Source organism: Nannobrachium achirus (assembly GCF_963921795.1).
Source record: "Nannobrachium achirus genome assembly, chromosome: 8".
Lineage (NCBI taxonomy): Eukaryota > Metazoa > Chordata > Actinopteri > Myctophiformes > Myctophidae > Nannobrachium > Nannobrachium achirus.
Genome location: NC_137817.1, coordinates 46,055,769 through 46,076,911, shown reverse-complemented (window position 1 = coordinate 46,076,911; position 21,143 = coordinate 46,055,769). Strand labels below are relative to the sequence as shown.

At 41.6% G+C, this 21,143-nt stretch overlaps 1 protein-coding gene across 1 annotated transcript; it reads right to left on the bottom strand.

The window, feature by feature from the left end:
- Positions 1-1,571: 1,571 nt before the first annotated feature.
- Positions 1,572-18,681, bottom strand: LOC308289285 (myosin heavy chain, fast skeletal muscle-like; the record flags this gene model as incomplete). The annotated part of the gene is made up of 32 exons (XM_080730932.1): positions 1,572-1,733; positions 1,881-2,005; positions 2,145-2,310; positions 2,440-2,623; positions 2,874-3,070; positions 3,510-3,628; positions 3,782-3,908; positions 4,009-4,398; positions 4,482-4,572; positions 4,973-5,118; positions 5,205-5,381; positions 5,757-5,995; positions 6,434-6,693; positions 6,886-7,022; positions 7,490-7,613; positions 7,700-7,817; positions 8,161-8,248; positions 8,756-8,820; positions 9,653-9,956; positions 10,518-10,688; positions 10,785-10,934; positions 11,210-11,328; positions 11,888-12,026; positions 12,536-12,639; positions 13,622-13,720; positions 13,836-13,899; positions 13,995-14,087; positions 14,223-14,337; positions 14,425-14,452; positions 14,798-14,954; positions 16,285-16,428; positions 18,460-18,681. The coding sequence occupies 32 exons, from the start codon at positions 18,679-18,681 to the stop codon at positions 1,572-1,574; spliced, it is 4,824 nt and encodes a 1,607-aa protein (XP_080587058.1).
- Positions 18,682-21,143: the final 2,462 nt, after the last annotated feature.

The window sequence follows — 21,143 nt, the reverse complement described above, 5'->3', positions numbered from 1 at the left end:
GTGAGCACTGGTGTCCTGTTCCTTCTTCAGCTCTTCTGCCATCATGGCAGCCTGGAAGGTCATTGTTGCATCGTATGTTAATATGAAGCATGATGACATGAGGATATCTAATAAAAGAGGGTGGGGCATCCTAACGTATATCATTGTGTCATAATTATGTTAATATGAAGCACGATGACAATTTAGGCATTTAGCAGATGAAACTTAATCCAAAGCGATGACACGAGGATATCTAATAGATAAATCCTAACGTACATCAGTGATGGCTTTCTTGGCCTTCTCCTCAGCATTCCTGGCTTCTTGAATACTGTCGTCCACCTCGCCTTGGACCTGGACCAGGTCTGCCTCGATCTTCTTCTTGGTGTTCAAAAGGCTTGTGTTCTAAGACAAAGATTCAGTTGAACAGTGTAAGTAAGCATCGTGTACGGTAAATGTTGTTTTATTGTGAACGTCAAACTTGTCTTAATTACCTGAGAGTGCAACAGTCCAGTACTAAGCATGGTGTAAATGTTGTTTTATTGTGAACGTCAAACTTGTCTTAATTACCTAAGAGTGCAACAGTCCAGTACTAAGCATGGTGTAAATGTTGTTTTATTGTGAACGTCAAACTTGTCTTAATTACCTGAGAGTGCAACAGTCCAGTACTAAGCATGGTGTAAATGTTGTTTTATTGTGAACGTCAAACTTGTCTTAATTACCTGAGAGTGCAACAGTCCAGTACTAAGCATGGTGTAAATGTTGTTTTATTCGGAACACTGAGCGTTTTCTATTGACTTGCGTACCTGGGAGTGCAACAGTCCAGCGCGCTCAGTGGCGTCCACCAGTTCCTGCTCGGCCAGTTTGCGTCCTCTCTCTGTCTGTTCCAGAGCCACTCTCAGCTCCTCTATCTCAGCCACCATGAGGCCGTTCCTACGTTCCACCATGGCGGCTTGCTCTTTCAGGTCTTCCTGAGCTCTGACGGCGTCGTCAAGGTGCAGTTGGGCATCCTGAATGAAATCATATTTGAGGTGGTCACGTTAAGAGAAACATCAAAATGCAAGTTGTTTGGGAGCGGTTCCACTGTTTGAACATAAAGCCCCTTTTCCACTAGAGGGCAGAACCAGAACTTTCCAGAGCCAAGAATTTTCAAGAACCCATGAAGTTCCGGGACCAAGTTCCGGGACCTGTTCTCCTTACATTTACTTTCCATAACCAGACCTAACCGGGAAGGTCCCAAAAAAGAGCAGCAGCGCTGCTGGCCCTGCCCATAGGTTCCCAGAACTCAAGTTTAGTACTACCTCAAGAGCAGGACCTAAAAAAAGGTTCCCAGAACCTTGTCTGAAACAGGGCTGTGCACTATGGGAAAAAAAATAGATTCCGGTTCTGGAAATTTCTTGTTCCGCCTCGTAGTGGAAAAGGGGCTTATGTGTACGACTACTATATCCTGCACCTTGAGCTGTCCCTGGACGTTTCTCAGCTGCTTCTGGGCCTCAGCAGCCTGGCGGTTGGCGTGGCTCAGCTGGACCTCCATCTCGTTCAGGTCTCCCTCCATCTTCTTCTTGACCCTCAGGGCATCGTTCCTGCTCCTGACCTCAGAGTCCAGGGTGCATGGAATCAATCACCCTCTGGCTGTTCCTCTTGACCTGCTCCATTTCCTCGTCCTTCTCCGCCAGCTTCCTGTCCACCTCGCTCTTGATCTGGTTGAGCTCCAGTTGCACACGGAGAATTTTACCCTCCTCGTGCTCCAGAGTACCCTGAAATGTAACACAGGATCCAAAGGTTGTAATGTAACATTGTTCATATACTGCTACGCTGCTTGACCATAAAACGTATCGAACACAATTTAAAATATAGACAATTTCTTTCTTTCTTTCTGTTCATCTAGAACCTAAAGGTTTTACCTCCGCTTCCTCCAGGGCTGTCTGGATCTCTGCCTTCTCTGTCTCCACCTGTTTCTTGGACTTCTCCAGCTCATGGATGCTCTTTCCAGTCTCACCCATCTGTTCAGTCAGGTCTGAGATCTCCTCTGCAGTCGATTGAAAAGAATGAATTGGGAACTTTTTCATTCAGCGAGTGTTTTGCATTTTGCATTTGAATAAAGTTATGTGTAGCCTGTCCACAACAAGATCTTGAACATTTAAAGAATTATGTAGAGAAAGACTTACGTTGCAGGTTCTTGTTCTCACGCTTCATGGTCTCCAGTTGGTCCAGAGCCTCCTCATAGGAGTTCTTCATCTTGAACAACTCAGTGCCGAGAGAACGAGCCTCTTTCTGAGCTCCCTCCAACTCTGACTGACCCTCTTCATGCTTCTGTTTCCATTCTGCCAGGACCTGCACAGCATTTGTAATGAGATGTATCATGTACCCCACTTTAAGGACCTGCACAGCATTTGTAATGACCCCACTTTAAGGAGGCAAGCATGATTTGGGTTTTAATATACTATTGAATGTCAAAAGCACCTTATCGAAGTTCCTCTGCTTCTTGTCGAGGTTGGCGGCTAAACCGTTGGCCCTCTCCACATCAATCATGAGGTCTTCCACTTCACCCTGGAGTCTCTGCTTGGTCTTCTCCAGAGAGGCGCACTTGGAATTCACAGCCTCGATTTGCTCCTCTGCTTCCTGGAGACGCTGGGCCAGCTTCTTCCTTTTTGTCAGTGTCGAAAGGAACCAAATTATTACGGGCAATATTTTGCATAGTGAGAGGTACCTGACAGTGTAAAACATTGTCAATAATTTGTAAAATACAATGGCCATTGTGACCCTGGGCGTACAACAAACTTTGGGAGCGTTGTGCCAAGATGTATGCAAGATGTAGGCCACGCAAGCCAGATGTTGGAGCTTAGCTCCTTCCGGGAGCACCGATCAAAAGGGCGTTTCAAACACTAGTGACTTACTTGGCTTCCTCCAGCTCCTCAGTGCGTTGGACAGCATCAGTCTCATACTTGCTCCTCCACTGAGACACCTCAGCGTTGGCCTTGGACATTCCTCTCTGGAGCTCAGCCTTGGCTTCCTGCTCCTCCTCAAACTGCTCCCTTAGGAGGTCACAGTCATGGCGGGCCGACTGCACTGCATGGGCAAGGGCGTTCTTTGCCTTTTGTCAAAAGAAAAATAAATAATAATAGTGTTAGCTGAAGCCTGTTAACACTTATCTTCTCTCTGCACACATGTCTTTTATTTTACTATGCACTTTAGATACATCCTTAACGTATTATGTAGATTAGCTACATATCATGCACTTTATGTGTCTCCTCTTTCCCCTTATGCTCTTATTCTCTGTCTTCACTGCAATGATGGGTCTACACCCACCCACACACACACACACACACACACACACACACACACACACACACACACACACACACACACACACACACACACACACACACACACACATATTACCTGTAATGTGATGTGACAATAATTGATTGATTGATTGATTGATTGATTGATTGATTGATTGATTGATTGATTGATTGAGTGAATATTAATCAATATAAAACCAAGAAAGAAAAACAACAACTGTTCCTTACCTTAACCTCCTCTTCAATGAGTCTCTTCAACTCCTCAATCTGCTGGGTGAAGGCCTGCTTGCCTCTGGTCAGCTGAGAGACGAGAGCTTCCTTCTCCTCAAGTTGACGAGAAAACTCACCTAATTGGAAATTTGAATTATTTGTTTAAACATTTCAAACAAATCATCAAATATCAAAGCATTGATCAAAGCATTATATCTAATTATGGTACATTTTCTCAAGTACCATTGACAAACCAGGTAGGCAACATAGACCTTAAGATGGACATTTACCATTCTCTGTCAACAGTCTCGCTCTCTGAGCTCCAACATCGTTGATCTGGCGAACGTTCTCTTCACTCTTGGCCTTGATTTCACTAAGTTGGTCCTCAAGGGTGCGGCACATCTTCTCAAGATTTACCTGGAAATGAACATTGGACATATTCAATCATCGTTTATTTCCTGATTGGTTCATGGCTTTTGAATATATATATATACGATACAAAGGCATTCCTTCGTACCTTTGCCTTAGCGATGGTCTCCATGTTGCTGGACAGGTCATCAATCTCCATCTTGTATTCACTCTTCTCCTTCTCAAGTTTCTGCTTGACACGCTGCAGGTTGTCGATCTGCTCGCCCAGCTCCGCCACGCTGTCCGACTGCTTCTTGCGGAGGGCGGAGGCGGTGGCCTCGTGCTGCAGGGTGGACTCTTCGAGGTCACGTCGCAGCTTCTGGAACTCGGCCTCGCGCTTCTTGTTCATCTCGATCTGAGCGGCGGTGGCTCCGCCGGCCTCCTCCAGCCTCTCACTGATCTCCTCCAGTTCCCTGGAGAGGTCGGCTCTCTGCTTCTCCACCTTGGCACGAGCAGCGCGCTCCGCCTCAATCTCCTCCTCCAGTTCTTCAATACGAGCCTTTTCAAATCAATGGACATATTAAAATCCGGATTTACATTATATTATCATTGTGATTTTAAAGAAGAAGAAAAAAAAAATACCTGAAGTTCTTTGATCTTCTTTTGCAGCTGAGCGCCCAATGATTGTTCATCTTCAATCTTACTCAGAAGCTGACTGACTTCAAAGTCCTTCCTGTGGAACACAGGAACTCATTATTTTAGATACTTCAAAGTCCTTCCTGTGGATTACAGAACAGCATACTTTACTGGTGGTTTTTAGCTCCATGTTTAGCACTTTTCAGATGGGAGGCAGTTATGTGCCCTAGTAAATCATGTTCAATGAGAGGCGGGCGATTATTTGAGACACGTGGAGTAGTTGAGGGGCGGAGAGGCGAGCAGTGAAATTCTCGCTCACATGCTCATACATGCATGTGGGCAGCAAGAGCTGGATTGCGAACATCTTTGTGAAATACCACCCGTGTTTAGTCACGGAGCGATTGTGTCTGATCCAAGCGAGAACGCCCACGTTAATAGTCCCCCGTCTGAAAGGCGATTTATTTCATTAAGTTATTATTATTGTTGGTCCACATTACTTCTTCATCTTCTCTTCAGACTGCTGCTTGTCGTTCTCCAGGTCCATGATGGATTCCTGGGCAAGTTTCAGATCACCTTCCAGCTTCCTCTTGGTTCTCTCCAGGTCCATGCAGAGTTTCTTCTCTTGCTCCAGTGAACCCTCCAACTGCGCAACAATGTATTTGTCTTGTTATTCTGTTACGACAATAAACATATTACCTTCAAAACATCCAACTGACTCTGTGGACTCACGTCGTCAACTTGCTGCTCCAGCTTGGTCTTGGCCTTGGTCAGAGTGTTGACTTTGTCTTCCTCTGCCTGCAGGTCATCCAGGGTCTGCTGGTGGGCCTCTTGGAGGGCCTTCTTCTCCTTGGTCAGCTTAGCAAGACCTTCATCTTGAGAGGCCATCTCCTCGGTCAGGTTCTTCACCTAAATAATAATAACAATAATAATAAATGTTAATATATCTTCCTGAAAGGCTTATATCAGGTTCTTCACCTGATAAGCAGAACAGAATGTGTTGTCATGGAATAGATCTGGTTGCACTTGGTCTCTGGAACCTTACGTGTCCAAAACATTTACTTACTACAGGATTCACGTCAAAGCATAGCAAAAGTCACAGATCGACAAGCTTCCAGATCTGTAATACTCTTGATGCTTTTGTGTGACACTGTAGTACGATCAAGTAGGGCACTAATTTACAAAAAAAAACACCAAAGGTTCACATATGGAGATATGGAGGTTTCTGCCCGACAACAACGACTACTAATTTCATGAAACCCCAGAGAGCGTGTGATCGTGAACCTTGTTTTCAGTAGCGTGCTTCTCCTTCTCCACTTTGGCCAAGGTCAGCTCCAGGTCATCGATGTCCTTCTTGAGCTCAGAGCATTCGTCCTCCAGCTTCCGTTTTTTGGCAGTCAGCTCAGCGTTGATCTCCTCTTCGTCCTCCAGCCTCTCTGTCGTCTCTTTGAGCTTGGCCTCCAACTGGATCTTACTTTTAATAAGACCCTCGCATCTCTCCTCTGCATCGTTCAGAGCCTCGTCTCCCTTGTGGACAGAAAAGGTAGAGAAAAAACACGAGGGAGGAAACATGTCAGCGTTTGTTCTGGTAGAGATATATGCTTTTGCAGTTGCCTGTCGGAGGGCTACAGACTCTTAGGGAGCATGGACAGACCCTTAGGGAGCATGGAGTGAAAAAGCACAGCTTTGTGATCTGAGAGAGCAAATGGTAGAATGTCCAGTGTCAGGGACGTGCAGAGAATGCTAGAGAGGCAGGGACTGACATTTCTAAAAGGGCCTTTTGGTGAAAATATAGAAAACAGCAGGGAGGTATTGCAACCCTAGATTCAGCAGATTAAAAAAAAATCTAGTGTTGCAATTTGCGGCTAGGTCTGGAGAGGGCACTTTTAACAGAGTGATAAAAGGGCAGGGGCTCAAGCAAGCCCACTTTGATATCTATGTTTACAGCCTGTCCAGTGTACTCACTGATGAAGCAGCCAGCTGGAGCGCGTTCCTCTCTTGGGTCATTGCCACCAACTTCTCCTCAAGTTCCTTCTTCTTGGCCAGTACGGTGGCATGGTCAGTGACCAACTTCTCATGGTTCTCCTTCAGGTTTGCCATCTCCTTCTCCATCTCAGCGCTCTGCAGGAGAGGCTTGATCTTGTAGTAGACCTTCATCCATGGCCATGTTTTGACATTCATAAACGACCGTATGTTGTATTGGATGGTGAAAACGGCCTCTCTGTGAAAACAAAAGAAAAGAAATGGTTGAAGTGTGTCATGATTGTGGACAGTGTTGGAAGAAGTATATGCACAATGTATTATGCTGTTATTATAGTGGTTTGACGTTATAACAAAATCATATTGAACATGCAGTAAGTGTACCTACTTACAATTAGCACTAAATATTGAATAAAGGATTTTTTCAAAGTACCTCCTTTCCATCATCTTAACAAACTCTTTCCTCATGAGGAAACCTCGTGAGAGAGCCTGAGTCATTGTGACCAGAGCGAACAGCTTCTCATCACGCATCTCCTCAAGGACACCCAGCAGACCAGCTTTGAAGAACACCTGAACACAATGTTACAAACACTGTAACTAAACAGCCTGAAGAACACCTGAACACAATGTCACAAACACTCACTGTAACTAAACAACCGTAACATCTACTGAATACAATGTTACAAACACTGGAACTAAACAATCGTAACATCTACTGAATACAATGTCACAAACACTGTAACTAAACAATCGTAACATCTGCTGAATACAATGTCACAAACACTGAAACTAAACAACCGAAGAACACCTGAACAAAATATGTTACAAACACTGGAACTAAAAAACCTGTCCTGAAGACAATGTAACAAAAAATGTAACTAATCAACCATACCATCTACTTTTAGTCCTCTCTGGATAATGTTAAAGAGGTGGTGCCATAGGTTTGTACTTTTTCTGTTTCTGTGTCTATGTTATCATTATTCTAATACGCCACCGGGTGTTGTTTTAATGGGCAGATTTGTCTTCCCTGTGTTTACCTTGGTGTGTCCAAACTTGTACTCATCAACAGGGACGGGAAGCGACGCGAGCAGCTTCTCGGAGGCTTTCTTGTTGTCCATGAATGCGCCTTCGGGACATGCGCTGGCATTCAGTACTTTGTACCTGTTTTGTATAAGTTCATGGTCATTTTGCATGCCTCCCCGTTAATAGGTGTGGAACTAAAAGCTGCTGGGAAAAGGAATTGATACCTCTGCTTGAAGTCAGCATATGGGATTCTGCTAGGGTAGCCCTTTCTGCAGATCCTGATGCCCTCCAGCACACCGTTACACCTCAGCTGATGGATAACCAGGAAGTTCTCCATCAGGCCTGTAAATATGTTTTGTTTTAGTTTTTTAATTAAAGAAATGTTGGTATATGTGTGAATCAATTAGTGAGTTTTTTAAATCAATATTTTCCATCCACTAAGCCAAGCAAGGCGGTCTGATCGGCTTCTTCTCCCATTTCGTGCACTGGGGTTTGTTTGTCTATTGATCGGTACACCTGAAACTCATCCAAGCGCAATTAAAATATTACTATATTAGAAAGAATATGGTTACACACTGGTTCATTATTATTAGGACAAAACTGGTGTGTGTGTGTGTGTGTGTGTGTGTGTGTGTGTGTGTGTGTGTGTGTGTGTGTGTGTGTGTGTGTGTGTGTGTGTGTTTACCAGGAGTCTTGGTCTCGTTGGGAATCAGGCAACGCACAAAGTGAGGATGCGTGCGATGCAAGTTGGTCATCAGCAACGCCAAGTTCGCCTGTTGAGACATAAAAGAGACAATTTAATTAGGCTTAGTAAAGTATTAGTAAAAAGTGATACAATATATATCCTCCACTATTATTACTATATTAACCACTTAAGCGGCTTTTGTTAAGCCCTATTTTAATCTTCAGCCATTCAAAGATGGGTGATCGAAGCTCACAGCATGTGATACAGAAATTGTTTAATAGGCTATACACACAGCAGCCATTTTGGAGAGAATTTGGGTCCCTTCTCACTTCCTTCACTGGTGTTACCAATATAATACTAATGAAGGCTCTGTTCCATTCTGGTCAAACAGTACCGTGCATGTTGGCTTCATTAGTATCATTGATAACACTTTTTGAAGGAAGTGAGACTCAACTTCTCTCCAATATGGCTGCAGTGCGTCTATTCCAACATGAAAAGACATGGATATAATGTTGATGATAATAATAATAATGCTTCATTCTTACAGGAATACAATCATTTAATAATGTTGATAATAATGAATACATATTCTTACCCTGAAAGCACTAGACACAGTCTGCATAGAGCCACCCTTCTTCTTTTTTCCTCCGCCGCCTGCAACTGTTTTTATTTGTTAGAATGATGAGTTATCATTAGTTATACACAATGTATTATCTGTTTATATTTTTTAGGATCATTAGTCTTCTTATTCTTGCCGTGCCACTCTTCCCTACACCAGTTTGTGTAGTCCCCCCCGGGAGGCTCTCTCCATTCCGACATGTCGCCACTCCGAAATGGACTTCTTATTGTCGGAGTGGCGACACTCCCCATGGGCCTAAGGTTTAGGGTTAGGGGTAGCTAGGTTAGGGGTAGAGATAGGGTTAGTGTCGGAATGGAGACATGTCGGAAAGGAGACATGTCGGAGTGGAGAGATGCACCCGTCCCCCCCTTCCCCCGCCTCCCCGTTCCATTCCTCTGTTGCGAGTGCAACACACAGACACATAGTAGTCACTTTGAAGGGCAGCGATCCCCCAGGCGCCCGGCCGCAAGTTGTTACACGTCGCTCCAATGAGCCATAGAGGCAGATGAGGTATCTAGCGTTCTATGCCACAGACTTCCAATTTCATCAAAAAATACCTCTTCCATTTTTTACCAGTAAGTGGTCATAGACCCCTCCCTTACCTCCCAAACACAAGGCCCTTCAGGTATCACAGTGCGCTGTATATATTATTATTTTCTTTACTCAGATTACTTTGAATCTCCGAAATATAAGGAAAAAACAATAACATACCTTGGCACTTAAATCGTTGTTTAATCAACGGCATCAAATGTTTTAATATTAATACAAAATACCACATATTATTATTATATAATATATAATTGTATTATTATTAATAAACATACCTTCAGGCTCAGTAGGATAGAACACATTATATTATATTAATAAACATACCTTCAGGCTCAGGAGGAGGATAGAACACGGACAGCAGCTTCACTGAAGACTTCTGGTACAGCTGCACCACAGAGTCGTTAAGCGGGTCCTTGTTCTTCTCCAGCCAGCCTGTGATGCTGTAGTCCACGGTTCCAGCGTAGTGGATCAGGGAGAAATGGGCCTCGCCTTTGCCCTTGGCCGGTTTCGGCTTCTCAAAGGCCTTGTTCTTCCCAAGATGCTGGTCGAGCAACTTCTCTTGGAAGGTTTTGTCCGTAGCCTTTGGGAACATGCACTGCTCTTCAAGGATGGAGAAGATGCCCAGGGGCTTTGTAAAGGAGACAAAAGAGACAAATCAACAAAAAACATAATGCCAGTATGACGTTTAAGTGCGAAAACCTTGCCCTAAAGGGCGAGGTCGCGCCATCTGTCTTGGCCATCTGTCTTGGCCATATATGGATTCTGTTTTTGTGGTTTTCCTAACCATTTGGGATACAATCCCTTGTATGCCCATATGCGGAGATCCCTAGCAGAATCCCTTGTATGCCCATATATGGAGATCCCTGCTCTGAGTATCTGATATCTACATTTATTACAGTTATTGTATACCTTCTTAGTGAGCACAATGCAGACAGCCAAGTCCAAGATAATACATACAAATATAATAATAATTGTATACCTTCTCAATGAGCTCAATGCAGACAGCCAAGTCCAAGATAATACATACAAATATAATAATAATTGTATACCTTCTCAATGAGCTCAATGCAGACAGCCAAGTCCAAGATAATACATACAAATATAATAATAATTGTATACCTTCTCAGTGAGCACAATGCAGACAACCAAGTCCAAGATAATACATACAAATATAATAATAATTGTATACCTTCTCAATGAGCTCAATGCAGACAGCCAAGTCCATGCCGAAGTCAACGAGATCCCAGGGAATTCCCTCTTTCATGTACTCCTCTTGCTCCAGAACAAACATGGTGTGGTTGAAAAACTGTTGCAGTTTCTCATTAGTGAAGTTGATGCACAGCTGCTCCAGGGTGTTGAACTGTGAGTGAAAAAAAAAGAAAAAACATTAGCTTGCAGTCTCTTGTAATTGTGACAAGAATAATTAGTCTCCCATTTACAACAAGTCCATGCTTACATCAAAGATTTCAAAACCAGCGATGTCCAGCACTCCAATGAAGTAGTTTCTCTGCTGCTTGGTGTCCAGCTGCTCGTTGATCCTAATGACCATCCACAAGAACTCCTTCTCATAGATGGACTTGGCCAAGGCACCGACTGCGTTGTTGACCTAAGGAAATAGGAACGTTATTAGTAGCTATCCTTTTTCGAAAGTTGGAGTCTGTACTGTAGAACCAACCATGTGGTGTGAGACCCCTTTCATGGAATTCGGGCATCGGCTTCAATTATAGTATAAAAAATTAAATTATACATACAAATTCATTTGAATAAGGTTGAAGGATAATTTTAAGATTTAAGACACAACTCAAGTTATTAGAGTTCTTGTGGTATGCTGTGTTGGGAATATAAAGGTGTGTATGGAATCAGAACATGGAAATGACTCACCTGGGCCGGGGTCTGTCCCTTAGTGACAAACTCGTTTCCCACTTTCACTCTGGGGTAGCAGTATGCCTTAAGCATCTCTGCTGAGTTCAGACCCATCAGGTAGGCAATCTTGTCAGCCTCTGAAATGTTCATACAATTTGCAATTTATAATTTAGGCTTTTAGCAGACGCTCTCAATCCAGAGAGCGACTTACAGTAAGCAAGGTGAACGGTGCCGACGTTGCGATGGTCCAACTCACCCCATTACTACTAACCCTATCCCTAACCTAAGCCACATAGTCGGAGTAATGACAATTAAGTAATGGAAATATATTGAAAATTATATTTAGCTAAGTTAATTTAGAATAAGTAAATACAATACATGTGGAAAAGTACGCCATACATGGCCTACTTGTGCGACAGCATAACGCACCATGAGGTGTTTGTATTTATGTGTTAAACACACACGGCTACCGACCTACCTACCTACCTACCGACCGACCGACCTACCGACCGACCTACCGACCTACCGACCTACCGACCAACCGACCGACCGACCGACCGACCTACCGACCGACGGACCGACCGACCGACCGACCGACCTACCTACCTACCTACCTACCTACCTACCTATGCAACCGAACACAGCAGTACTTGCATTGCGCGCTCTGCTGGCGCCAGTAATAAAGGTGCAGCTCACCCTCGGTGCCATCAGGTTCTGCCTGTTCCTCGCGCTGCTTCTGCTTGAACTTCATGTTTCCATGATGCATGACTGCACCGGTCATCTTGTAGATCAAACTCCTCTCCTCTGTGGTGAAGCCCAGGATTTCAATAGCTTCCTGATGTCAATGAGCAGAGATGCAGTTCCAAAGATTGAGATTACGCATTAGATGGGGTCTTCAAATATTTTATAGGATGTTTTTCTTTTTTTGACATTAACCACTTAAACCCCAGCATCCCTATTCTAAGAGGAACATTAACGAAAAATAGCAGATCTACAAGCTTACAACACCTCGCTCTGTGAGGCGTTGTGAGCTTGTAGTTCGGCTATTTTTGTCAAAGAGGTTTGGTGTAGAGGGAAAAGAAGAGCAGACTAAGTATTGATCGTGGTATTGAAGTGGTGTCTGAAAATACACATTAATCCAACAAGTCTACGCTGTCTACGGAATCTATGAACATTTTTTATCAGCAACACAGTGTTATACAATATGTACTGGGGGTCCCTGCTTCATCTATCTCTCAACTAAGGGGTCCGTGGCTGAAAACATTGAATTAAATTAACAACACTGACTGCAGTAGCACAGCAAGTAAATTAGAAAGATGAAGCGATAATGTTGTTTTCACTGACATCAGTAGCGTCCAACTCCGCCTTGTCGTCAATGCTGGGCACAGCGATCACACCCATGCTGATGAGGGGGAAGTCATAGGGGTTGGCTGTGATGAGACACATCTCTGAAAAGGAATGAAAACAGGGTGACATTGTTTTTATTCAATCTATTTATTAATCACTTTAGCTATGTTCTCATTTTATCGTCAGTACTTCATTTAAAAGTGATTAAAACAGGGTGACATTGGGCCCAATTCATCAATCTGGCCATATATATATAGTGTAAATAAAGTCAGTAAATCTGGCGAATATTTCGTGAGAGCAAAAACTGATGTGAGATTCACCAAGCAGTGCATATGTCCCATTGTGTGCGGATCACAGGTGTATATCATGATGAATAACGACAGCTGCCAGTTGAGCGTAAAATCACAAACACTGCTACCATAATACTTAGGACCATATATGGTTGTAAGCCTGGCTCAGCACTTTGTAGTCCCATTTCAAAGAATCATCCAACTTGAACTTGGCCATGCTGCTTAAAAACTTCAACTTGTCTCTTGTCAAAAACATATACGTATCGGTGTCACATCGCCTTGACAACAGGTTACAATTATATCTGTCCCGCCGATTGTAGGCTACAATGGATCATCATCTGAAGGAGAAATGTACAAGTTTGAACCCACCACCAAATGATAGATAAATAAACACGGAATGGATGTTATAAGCTTTTTCTACCTCAGATCGGAACAGTGCTCCTCAAACGGTAAGACTTATTAGTCTATTAGTGGCTTGCGTTCATGTGATTAATATATAATACAGCAGTGGTTCTCAACCAGTGGTCCAGAGACCACCAGTGCTGGTCCTTGAGGGGTTTCCAGTTGGTCTCCAGTTAAATGATGGATGGAGAGTTGGTAACCAAATGGACCCTTATAGATCTTTAACTCTTGAGAGCGTAAAACACTTAAGGGTCTATTTGGTTTCACCCCGGCGTCGAATTCTGAACATTGCTGGCCCACAATAACCTACCTAACCTGGCGGAAAGCTGTGCTCCAAGGAGCACCTTTTCTGGTTCATTTAGGTTCTCGCAGCATCATCAGTTCCACTTACCAATGATGTCAGGTTTGTGGTTGGTCATCATCTGGAAGAAGATGTGGTAACCTCTCTCTGCAGCAAGCTGGTAGGTCACTCTGGACTTCTCCAGCAGATCTACCGTATATGGGTTGTACATAACTCATAATAATAATAATAATTTACATCACTCAAAATGTAATACTGAAGGCATAGGCCTATATAATGTTTCATCTGTGAACTTCATACTTACATGTCTCAATATCAGCACTGGCCAGTTTACCGGTTCCGCCGAAATGGATTCTGATGAATTTACCCTGTTATAATATAATAGCACAATGTGTTGCCTCCCTCTCTACACTGTGGAATTAAGAGCAGGTTTTCACATAAAATGGCATTAGTTTACACTTACAAAGCGAGAGGAGTTGTCATTCCTAATGGTCTTGGCATTACCATAGGCCTCCAGCAAGGGATTGGCTGCAATAATCTGATCCTCCAGGGATCCCTAGAATGTTTTAGACATCACAAAACATGTGGTCAGACTTATTTTAAATTGAATTACTGTATTGAATATAAATGCTTTATGTTCAAAAACACTTATTTGTTCAAGTTAAAAACCTGTACACATAATAATATATACCTTGATTTTACCGCTAGATCCGCTTCCCTCACCACTTCCAGCGCTACTAGCTGCTGTTGCAAAGTACTGGATGACACGCTTGGTGTTCACAGTCTTTCCAGCACCGGATTCTCCACTGGTTAGAAAAGCATACATTCAGAGAATTGCAGTTTGTCAATTTGTGTACAATATTCTTTTTTATGTCTAGTAGATGGGAACTTACGTGATCAGGACAGACTGGTTCTCTCTGTCTGTAAAAAATAAGTAAAGCAAACTATTAGCCACAATTGCAACATAATTTACATTGTCCTGAGTACATACCCATCAGCATGAACTGATAGTTATTTATATTGTTTACATTGTCCTGAGTACATACCCATCAGCATGAACTGATAGTTATTTATATTGTTTACATTGTCCTGAGTACGTACCCATCAGCATGAACTGATAGTTATGTATATTGTTTACATTGTCCTGAGTACGTACCCATCAGCATGAACTGATAGTTATTTATATTGTTTACATTGTCCTGAGTACATACCCATCAGCATGAACTGATAGTTATGTATATTGTTTACATTGTCCTGAGTACGTACCCATCAGCATGAACTGATAGGCGTTGTCAGAGACAGAGAAGATGTGGGGTGGAGCTTCAATACGCTTCTTGCCCCTGTAGGCATTGACAACCTCCTGGTCGTACACTGGGAGCCACTTGTAGGGGTTCACAGTTGCACAGAACAAGCCAGAGTAGGTCTGAAGGGGAGAGAGAGAGAGACCATTAACATCACACAACATAGTTCTGAGCATGCCACATATCCGGGACAACGGATCATTAGTGCTGGGATTCAGGAGTCATCAGCATGTCACAAATGTGTCTGTGGCAAATTTGAGATTTTATTTTTTTACACACCATTTAAAAAGTCTTATTTTGATCATAATACCAAATTACTGAATGTCAAGTCTCCAGGTTTTCTTCAGAATATGCATGACACTTTACTGTATTAGTATAATAACACTTGTACAAGTGGTTCTCAAATGTTTTTATTTGCAAGGACCCCCCACAACTCTGAGATTGTACAAATGGAAGTTGGAACCAAATGTACACTCTCAGAGTTACGGACCTGTTATGGCCACTCAGGGCTATGGCTTTGCGTTTCTGGTGTTATTATTGTCCGCTAATTCTTTATAGCCGGGGAGCCACAGGCCCAAAAGCTCAAAGAATAGGATGTTACCTGTGATGTCATGACATACTTTTAATTTTTGTTTTTTCTATTAATTTGGTCATCAAGGTCCACAGAATGAGAGGCCTGCTCTGCCGGAAATCCTGCGAAAAAAAGTTATGGCCATTTGTATATTCACTCCATCGACTTCAATATAAAGGAAAGAAACACACCAAAAACAATATGCTTTAAGTAGCATGTGAGGGGTCAAACTAGGGATTCTTGATGATTCTGAATCCATTGCAAGCATTTGTTTTGCATGAAAAACGTTCCTTGGGCTAGAAAACGGACCAAAATAACAGTGAAAAGTGATGACTCATCACTTTTCACAGGTTTGAGAGGCTGAAATCTAGCCCAAGGAATGTTTTTCATGCAAAACAAATGCTTGCAATGGATTCAGAATCATGATGAACCCTTAGTTTGACCCCTCACATGCTACTTTTTTTGGTGTGTTTTTTTCCAGTATAGTGAAGTCAATGGGAAACTTTTTTTCGCAGGATTTCCGGCAGAGCAGGCCTCTCATTCTGTGTACCTTATTGACCAAATTAATAGGACAAACAAAAATTTGGAGTATGTCATGACATCACAGGTCCTCTCTCATTTTGGCCCAGTGGCTCCCCGGCTATTATGTTCGTGGCAAAAATAGACGAAAATGTCCACCACAAGCCAGCATGGCGATGACCCGTGCTGGGATTACAATCACAGGTTCCAAGTGGCTTCATAAATGAGCAAGTTTACTTCAGAACCATTGTTTGCATTTGGTTTTCACTTGATGATATAACTTACAGAACTCTGAATTTCTCTTTCTTTGCTTTATGGACAGGTCCAATACTGTACTGTTCTCAGCATGTAGGAAACCTTACGTAGATCATCCATGCTGCATAACGCTCTTTGAGGTTATACAGGACGGTGGCTTCTGTGAGGTGGGTCATCATGGCCATGTCCTCAATCTTGTCATACTTGGGAGGGTTCATAGGGGTGACATCTTTCTCAGGCACAGTTCTTTCCTAAAAAAATATAAAACACAACTTTAGAACGTCTTGCAGGTGCAATTGTACGGTGTCTCTCTCTCTCTCTCACACACACACACACACACACGCAAGCACGCACGCACGCACGCACGCACGCACGCACGCACGCACGCACGCACGCACACACACACACACACACACACACACACACACACACACACACACACACACTCACACACACACACACACTCACTAACTCACTCACATTCCTCTCGCTCTGATCGAAAACTATGACATTTCTTAATAATTTCACCCAAAATGTTTATAACACTATTAATATAAAAATAACTCAGAGAGAGAACCCTCCCAAGAGATAAGTATACTTAAGGGTCTGAAACAGCATGATCCTTTTCAATTAGGAGTCAGATAGGCAATTTTTACCAGACGTGGCCACAGTGTCATGAGGAGTTGACTGCAAATATATCATACATGTTACTCCACCAAGCTCACAGAAATCTTAGTGGCCAATGGCCATTGCCAAAAAATGCATAGCATTCAAATGGAAATCTGAACACCTTTCGCCAATCGGGTTGTGGCTCACAGAATGCTGTATACCATTAGAAGAAAAATAACTTACTCTTCAGGAAATAATATACAGATGTTTTATAGGATTTGGCAATCCTTTCTCACCTATCTGGAAAATCTTCCATCTCATATGATTGACCATTCATACAATGGTTTTCCCACCCTTTTATAACATTTTATATTATAACATTTTATAATATAACATTATCATGAAACAGAATAACAGTGTTACTATGGCAAAGACGGTATCTCTCGATTCAAGTAAAGTGACTGGTACACAATTTTTTACAACTGTTTATTTTTTGAATATGTTTTGTATATTTTTCCCTACTTTAAGTGTCTACGCCAGGGGTGGGCAACTTTGATGATGGAGAGGGCCACTATATTTTCACACACACTCCAGAGGGCCACAAAACTAGCCGATCTACAAGCTCAACACACGTCTTGAGCTTGTAGATCTGCTATTTCTGAATGGGAATCCGATTGTTTTTTTCTTTGCTATTCTTGAATTGGAATCCTGAAAAGTAACATTTGTGTTTAATTTCAAATGCATGTATATGTTGTTATGTTAACTTGATGAACTTAAATACAAATGCATTGGACATGAAAAAGACTAGTGCTAGTCATTAAGCTACTAATGTAGTGTAGAAGTATGTAGAAGTAATAAAAGCAGGTCATGTTTGGGCATGTTTGGAATTGTAACAGCTGAAATCAAAATAGTCACTCACACTGCAGTAACCAGAGGGTTACGCATGTGGCCCCCGGGCCACAAGTTGCCCATGTATGGTCTACGCCATAGATGGGCAACCGGCGGCCCGGGGGCCACATGCGGCCCCCACCTTCGCTTAATGCGGCCCGCAGGAGAATACTGATATATTATTGATTTCAGCTGTTACAATTCCAAACATGACCTGCTTTAATTCTGTCAGTCTATATTACTGTAGTAGCTTAATGACTAGTATAGTAGTATTAAAATGTATTTTTTTTTTATGTCCAATGTATTTGTATTTTCATTTCATTCATTTCAAGTTCACAAAGTTAACATGAGTATATAACTAAGTTAACATGAGTATATAACTAAATGGGAAATTAAATCAACATGTTGCATTTCAGGATTCCAATTAAAAAATAACAAAAAATAATTCAGGATTCCAATTCAAAAGAAGCAAAAATAGCCGATCTACAAGCTCAAAACGCATCGCAGCGCGATGCGTTTTGAGCTTGTAGATCTGCTATTTTTGCTTCTTTTGAGATACTAGAATGACAAAATAGGACGTAGCAATACGCAATGTGGCCCTCTGGAGTGAAGTTGGAAATATAGTGGCCCTCGCCATCATCAAGTTGCCCATCCCTGGTCTACGCTACGTTTATGTCAGTGTATAATGTGTGTACTTTATTGTCTGTATATTTTGTCTTTTGTGTTTGCCTGTGTCTAAAAATCATGAAAAAAAACCCAAAAGTTTTAGATCCACCTCTACCTACCTCCCCGGTAGGCTCTCCATCGTTGTTCAGGACTTCCACGGTGACTTTGCCACCTTCCTTAGACTTGATTTTAGCCTTGAGGTACAGCTCCACCTTGTCGGCCACGTAGGCTGCAGACTTGGCATCGAAGGGCTTGGCCTGAGCCTCCATCCTCTCCTTCTCCGGCTTACGTAGGTAGATGGCGGCCTTGCCGTACTGCTCCATCTCGGCGTCCGTACTCATGGTGGCGGCTTTTTTCTGTAGACAGACAAATAGATCGGTGGTGGTGGTGGTGAAAGTATTGTTTGCATGTTTTACTTGTGTAAAATGTATCAATTCTGCAATGTACATACATACATCTGTTACAGGTAGCCTAAAAGTCCATAATTCAACATTTACTTGAGTAAATGTAAATGAGTACTTTTACTCAAGTTGAGTAAAAGTACTGGCATCAAAATGTACTTAAAGTACAAAAAGTAGAAAATGTATACGAATATTTTGAAAATAACAGGTCTACAATGGCCAAAATGCATGGGGTGATGTGGTTAATGTATGTTTTGTAATAATAATCAAAATCTACAAACTAACTAGTAACTAGTTTCGAAATAAATGTAGTGGAGTAAATGTACAATATTTGGATCCAAGATGTAGTGGTGTAGAAGTAAAAGTAGGTCTACTTAAAATTGGAAATACTCAAGTTAAGGAAAAATACCTCAAAACTGTACTTAAGTACAGTATTTGAGTATTAGCTACTTTACACCACTGCGAGTGGATCAGTGGTTGTCAAACCACTTGATTCTTTACAGTAGGCTACCTTACATTTATGGCAAATATGTAAATCTTTCCCCCTATGATACATTATGTCACAGGGAATACTTGAGAGAATATTTGTTTCCATTAGGACAGCTTGAACATAACTTTTATACATGCCATTTAATTACTTAAACACCAGCATCCCAATTCTGTGGGGAACATTCACCAAAATCTACAAGCTTGCATATTTTTGGTGAAGAGACTGTACAGTAGGCTGAGAAAATATCACACCAAGTTACAGTGCAACTCAGGTCCGTTTCACAAAGTATAAGAGGTTAAACTGATGATTGATGATGATTGATGATTGATAAATTTCAAATATTTCCACAGTATTCTGAGTCACCACTACTTGCGTCAAGGCACCTACTTTGAGGAACCCTTAAATAAATGGTGTTGATGCCTTTGCTGACAGATAATTGTAGGACTATTCTTATGGTTGTAGCTTATAGTGTATATGTAATAGAAGAAATGATGAACACTCACTTTTCCCCTCTACCAGTAGAAGTGGAACCTTGTGTGCAACCCTTAAGCGTGGGGGGAAAAACACATCATTATGAGGACATTAACATGAGTTCAATGATTTAATACAATTTATAATCAGGAATTAAATTAGATTATGTGAATCCTATAATGTTCATTCTTGCCACACACCACTTCATAAGAGCGATATTTTTATATTTCTTAGTTCCACATATGAAAAGAGTGATCCATTTCAATATTAGTACATGCATGCCCATTCGGTTATTTTTGTTTGTTTGTTTGTTATTTGCTTATTCCTATTTTCCCCAAGTCATTTTTGTCAGTACAGACGTGTCTTTTTTAAATATGTAGTGTAGTGAAGCAATGCTTTATATTATTTTCTTTCTAATACACTTTAATTCCGTTGTATGAATTAAAGTTACATTCAGAGGTGGGTAGACTAGCCAAACTTTTGTTTAACTCAAGTCAAAAAACAATATTGCTACTTTAAAACAATAATGTAAGTTCAATGTAAGTACATGCGATGCAAATCATGATTTAAATAATCATAACATAATTGAAATGTATTTTCCAATCTCCAATCCTATTCCAATCTGGCCCAAACCCATATCATTATTCACAATCAATCATTTCAATCTGTACAGTATAACATCAATTTTGCTGTCAGTGTCCACTCATTGTTATTTGTGGCCAGATGGGTCATGTCTGTAGCTACTGTATGTGGCACATTATACAGAGGCATGTGAACAATGAAAAGCTAACATTAATAGATTCATATGACTACATAGCTCTAAAACATTTATATGACTATGAATCTCTAACACCTCTAAAACATTTATGACTATGAATAGCTAACATCTCTAACACATTTAAATGACTGATAAAGGACAGATGAAGTCTCACTCACCACCGAATGGAACTCCTCTGCAATGGGTTCGAGCCAAGAGCCTCAGCATGCTTTTATATTAGTTGTTTATTGCTTGCTATGCAGAAAGTTAAAGTTGGAATGGCATTTAAAGGACTTTTCCTAGCCCAATCATGCCCATGAAACTTGATATAGTGCTTCTTTGATATGTGGTTTATGTCCAAGAAGCACGTCCCATACCATCATTTCCCATACCATTATTCCATGCCATAGCTAGGTATAAAAATAGCATAATTGGCAGGGTGCTTGGGTATAGTCAATACAGCATGTCTTGCCAGACTTAAAAAAAAGAAAAGAAAAAAAAAGAAGAAAACTAAACAAATGTAAAAACTAAACAAAAACAAATGTTGTACCATGGGTATAATTTTTGGAAGTTGTCATTTTACATATATTTTCCAGTATTCACATATTTTTGTTGGCTTTAAAATATACCTTAGGTACCAAAAGTAAAATTAGGCTAGTCATATGCAGAATGTTGCATTTCACA